Here is a 5057-nt window from a genome sequence, read left to right as displayed (position 1 = left end):
AAACGACCCACAGAAGACAAATGATGACAGACTGAATGATCATTTTGTCATTTGTTCGTGTGCTGTGCCATCAGTCTTTGTCCTCAAGTGAAGCATCTGAATCATGATCACAGCTGAAGATGAACTTCATTTGTCTGCTTGATGAAGTCTGTGCATCAGATGTTTCACTGAGAATAATCTCCTCCGTTGTGTGATTCTTTCAATTCGATATGATTAAATGTGGGAACATTTCACTTTTTTGACTGGATGCTCGGAGTATACAGTGGGTACGGAAAGTATTCAGACCCATCCAACCTGGCAGAACTGGAGAGGATCTGCAAGGAGGAATGGCAGAGGATCGCCAAATCCAGGTGTGAAAAACTTGTTGCGTCTTTCCCAAAAAGACTCATGGCTGTATTAGATCAGAAGGGTGCTTCTACTAAATACTGAGCAAAGGGTCTGAATACTTAGGACTTGTGATATTTCAGTTTTTCTTTTTTAATAAATCTGCAAAAATGTCAACAATTCTGTGTTTTTCTGTCAATATGGGGTGCTGTGTGTACATTAATGAGGAAAAAAAATTAACTTAAATGATTTTAGCAAATGGCTGCAATATAACAAAGAGTGAAAAATTTAAGGGGGTCTGAATACTTTCCGTACCCACTGTAACTTTGACACAGTGCATCACTCCATCATATTTACAGTAGTTTGTACACAGTATTCACTGACAGACTCGCTCTTCTTTCCATCGGGAATGAAACTCCAGCACTAAACGCTGAAGGAACATCTGACGTCTTCAAGAGACTCACAGAATCAAGAGAAGAAACAAAGAACATCCACTCAGGGGAAAAAGAAAGGTTTTTATTTAAGAAACAATATGTGTATATAGGAGTGCGAGAACAACCAATCACTTAAAAACTACTGCTGAATGTGAAACGAGTTCAGAAACGCTGCTGTGCCACCAAACGCATGAAATCATAGAAAACCATGAGAAATCACAACCTAGATCCAAAAGAGCTGCTGCCTGCCAACAAATGAGGGACGACTGATGAACGACTAAAACAAGTGAAGGTCTGAATCTGAACGATGACTGATCTGCACACGCACACTGTGCTGTCTAACTAGGGCGCGTGAGATTGAATCACCGGTGACCAGCAGAAGGTCTTCACTAGAGTCCACAGAGGAGAAGAGCAGAGAGATCCAGTAACCCCAGTAAAGCCCAACGGTCCCAGAATGCAGGAGTGATCCCAGCGCTGACAGCTCCCTCCTCACGCCGTCTCGTCTCGCTCGTGTGTCCGTCTGAGGAAGAGGAATGATCCGGGAAACGTTTCCCTTTCACCTCGTCCAACTCAAAGAGGAGAAGCGAAGCTAAACGAATGTCCCTTTATTACACAGCAGGACCCGATCGGTCCCGTGCCAGTTCTGAGAGGAGGTGTGAGTGTCCCAGCATTCCCAGAGAGAGCTCGGGTCGAGGGCATCTGTCACCGGCGCTGATGGACCGTCACTGGCTGGGTTTGGTCCCGCTGTCCTTCTCTCCGCCTGCAAAACAACATCATGAGCAGAGAGATAGATTCACAAAGCATGTCTGTAATCAGGAAGATGATGATGACACTCTCTTACCGGCGGAGCTGCTGTGGTGAGCGGAGGACTGAGCCTGCTGCCTGTGAGGAGATCAGACCGTCATCATTACTCAGGACTGATCACAGACGATCACAAACTCACAAGCGCTCACCTGTCGAAGTAGGCCTGTCTCCTCCTGCGCAGCTCCTCCGCTGTCAGCGCCTGCTCCTCGCTGCCTCCTGATTCCTGAGACGAGCCGGCCGTCACAGCAGGATCGCTGCCACCTACAGAGTGCGAGAACAGCAGATCAGAGCTGGAGCACAACTTAGAGCTGCACGGTGTCTGGTGAAGTTCTGCTTGTGAACGAAGAAGTGTTCTTCAACACAACTCTTAAAAGGGTCATGCAACATTACACTAGATATTCTGAGATTTTAACAGTGTTGCACATCAAAGACAATGGCAACTGTTCATTTGAATTGTTGCAGAATTTTTCTTTGTTCGGTTTTATCTTCCAGGTTTACAATCGTCATCATGTCAGAGGATGTGATGTTTTCTTACACTCGTAGTCAGAGCTGATAATTAACACTCGCCAAATGCATGTAGAAATGAGTGCTGGTGAGTTTATGAAACAGTTGGACTGTAACTTTTTTAATTAGTTCTAACGATGCCCGAGAACGTGATGTGGTTTCTCTAGGGTGGCCATCTGTCCAGATTTGAGTCGGACGCTCTTTTGTCAACCTTTTAAGATCAGCACTATTTTGTATGATGGTCTATGATTTGTAAGTAAGTTCAATAATATGTTAATTTGAAGTGACGTACATTTTAGTAGATAATCTTAGACAAAACAATCATTTAATCTGCGATCAACACAGTGGTGTTTCCTTCCTGAATGATTCAGTGATTTTGAACAAATCGAGTGAGTGATTCAATAAGCCATTCATAAAGGCTAAGTTGTGCTAAATTCAAAACTGTACACCTACTATTTCAGCATCTCTTTCCATGGCATAAATAACAAGAGTAGTATTCTAGTATGTGCTTCTGAAATGAGCAAGTCACTGAACTAGTAAACTGATGATTGGAACAGTGATTTGTCGTCACAGTTTCACATTTAAAGTATCATTTCATAGTTTATATTTTAGCACATTATTTATGCAATTGTACCTGCAGTGTCAATGCATTCATGGCATCTATGAGCTGCATCAAACAGTCCATGTAAATACATCTAAATTCTTCTGAAGTGCAAAGATGGATTTTGTTGATATCGATTGCATTTGATTGGTAACGTTCTTCTAACGTTGTTTTGCTGCGATGAGCAGAAGAGACTTATTTAAAAAACATTACAAGTCTTACTGATCCCAAACTTTTGAGCGGTAGTATATCTGACAAACTTCATCTGCAATAAAGACAGCAAACAGTGCGTGAGAGTCACAGGAATCAGAAAGTACGACTGCTCAGTTTTCAACTCCTCCCTCGATTTCAAGCGTCAAATCTCGGCGATCAGTATTCGGTAAGTTTGTTTGAGATGCCAGATGCCTCTCCCTGAACGAGGACGAGTGTAGACAGCAGCAGTCATCCTCTAATCGTATTTGTGGCAGAGGTATAAGTGTTTGGGTGAACTCCATGCTGGTAGCGACAGCGCTTACTATGCTGGCGGAAGTAAGAATACCCTGCTTCACATCAGAACGGAAGATGCGTGACGTCATGTGAATAGGGTCTATTGCACTATTGTTATATAATAAAATAAAAATAAAAAATACGAAATAAAAAAATATGAACATAATAATAAAAAAATTGCAAAAATCTGCCAATTTTAAAGAAATAATGCACATAACTGAACGTATGGCACCGGGGCAGAGATCTGAACATACTGCATGTGTGTTTCTCACCCTGCATGCTGAGTTGAATGGCTCTGCGCAGGTCGGCCTCCTCGTCCTCCACCTCCATGCCCTGTCTGCTGAGAGCCAGAGCCTTCCTCAGCTCCTCCTCATCCTCATCCAGCAGCACTTCATCTGCGGTGTGTCCGGGGTCTGACGTCTGCTGCACTGACATCCTGATCAACGGCACACACTCAAACCCATCAGTGACAGCTGTGTGCATCACGCGCTTCTCTGCCTCCGTTTCATGCATTGAAATCATTTGATGCACACACAGCCATGGCTTACTGCTCAAGTATTCAACCCTCCTGCTGTGCTGAAGTTCTGCTGCTCTGTTTGTGCTGTGGATCACATTCACATTCCCATGCAATTTGCCAAAAAACAACACTATCTCACACTTATTCACACTTACTTTCAGTGCTGCAACTCAGTTCCTAAGAACTATTAACCAAAAACATCCTTTCACTGATTTTCTGACTGTGAAACTCTAACAGCGACTTCTCCATTTGAGTCTTCAATTTCAAGTAAACTTTGAGTGTTAAATTTAATAAGTTCTCATTTATTTTATATTTTAATCTTTGACAGGCTACAATAAACTGCGGTTTTTCAAAGTGTTGATTTTTGGTGAATTGCATGGAAACCAGGCTCAATTCGACCTCTAACACCATCACAATCACCAAAATTTGCTCAGCCTTTCCAAAATATATCTGTGTTGAAACTCTGCAAGCACATGCATGAGCAAGAAGAAATAAATAGTTTAACGAGTGTTTCAAGCAGTTCACAAATTGAACTTCGAAATTGCTTTTGTTCCTCTTTTGTGAATCACTTAGGATAAAAGAGTCTGCCAAATGCATCAATGTAAAGGTAACTGAATGTGGGTCAAACTGACCCACTGCACAAGAGGAGGGTGAAGATTCTTGTCTTGTTCTGTGTGTCATGTGATGACGGTCAGTGCACCTCTGGGCCTCGTCCTCTCCGATCAGCTTCGGCCGCTGTTGTTGCTCCACTCGCATGATCCGCAAAATCTGATCGGCTTCACACTCTGGCAGGCTTCCCCGGATCACAAATATGGAATAACCTGCAGAGACGTTCAGCTGAGCTCAATTTCCAGCATTATCACTGCCACATGCATGTGGATGCACCATGATCAGAGGTCACGCAACACATGATCATGTATGAGTTTTACCTTCCTGCTGTAGCTGCGCTAAGAAAAGAGCCAAGTATGTGTCTGATATGAGCTCCGGTCCGGTCAGCAGCGAGTTCAGATTAAACCACTAGATGAAGAGAGAGAAACAGGCCATAAACTCGACATCATTTCAAACTGACTCAGACTAATTCTGCGGGTAAAACACGTACCTGCTGTCCCAGCTTACGCACCGTAAACCAGTGCTCCTTATAGTTACATATAAAGGCCTTCTCATGTCTGAAAGCAAACATGAAGAGGATGAACAGTCACACAGTGGATAAAAGGACTAAAGATAAAGGTCTCAGAAATACTCACATGGGATCGATCCGTAACTGCTGGTACTCTCTGCTGTTAAACAGAATGATCTCCAAACCCCAAACCCCCAGAGCATTACTGATCACCTGCAAAACACAGCGCATCCACTGAAGACACCATCAAAACACAGCGCATCCGCTCAA

The 5057-nt window shown here is 43.3% G+C and overlaps 1 protein-coding gene across 1 annotated transcript in view; it reads right to left on the bottom strand.

The window, feature by feature from the left end:
• Nucleotides 1-674: 674 nt before the first annotated feature.
• atxn3 (ataxin 3) overlaps nucleotides 675-5057 on the bottom strand; it is a 6027-nt gene continuing 1644 nt past the window's right edge. Inside the window, exons 4-11 of the mRNA XM_016564722.1 lie at nucleotides 4915-5000; nucleotides 4770-4836; nucleotides 4600-4687; nucleotides 4371-4491; nucleotides 3426-3589; nucleotides 1712-1823; nucleotides 1600-1640; nucleotides 675-1518 (exon numbers count right to left, since the gene is read on the bottom strand). Coding sequence (XP_016420208.1) covers nucleotides 1481-1518; nucleotides 1600-1640; nucleotides 1712-1823; nucleotides 3426-3589; nucleotides 4371-4491; nucleotides 4600-4687; nucleotides 4770-4836; nucleotides 4915-5000 — 717 coding nt within the window. The 3' untranslated portion in view covers nucleotides 675-1480. The remainder of the gene's footprint in view (nucleotides 1519-1599; nucleotides 1641-1711; nucleotides 1824-3425; nucleotides 3590-4370; nucleotides 4492-4599; nucleotides 4688-4769; nucleotides 4837-4914; nucleotides 5001-5057) is intronic.

Source organism: Sinocyclocheilus rhinocerous, unplaced genomic scaffold (assembly GCF_001515625.1).
Source record: "Sinocyclocheilus rhinocerous isolate Xijiao unplaced genomic scaffold, SAMN03320098_v1.1 scaffold1071, whole genome shotgun sequence".
In the NCBI taxonomy this organism is placed as follows: Eukaryota; Metazoa; Chordata; class Actinopteri; order Cypriniformes; family Cyprinidae; genus Sinocyclocheilus; species Sinocyclocheilus rhinocerous.
This window is presented reverse-complemented; position numbering and strand designations above follow the sequence as displayed.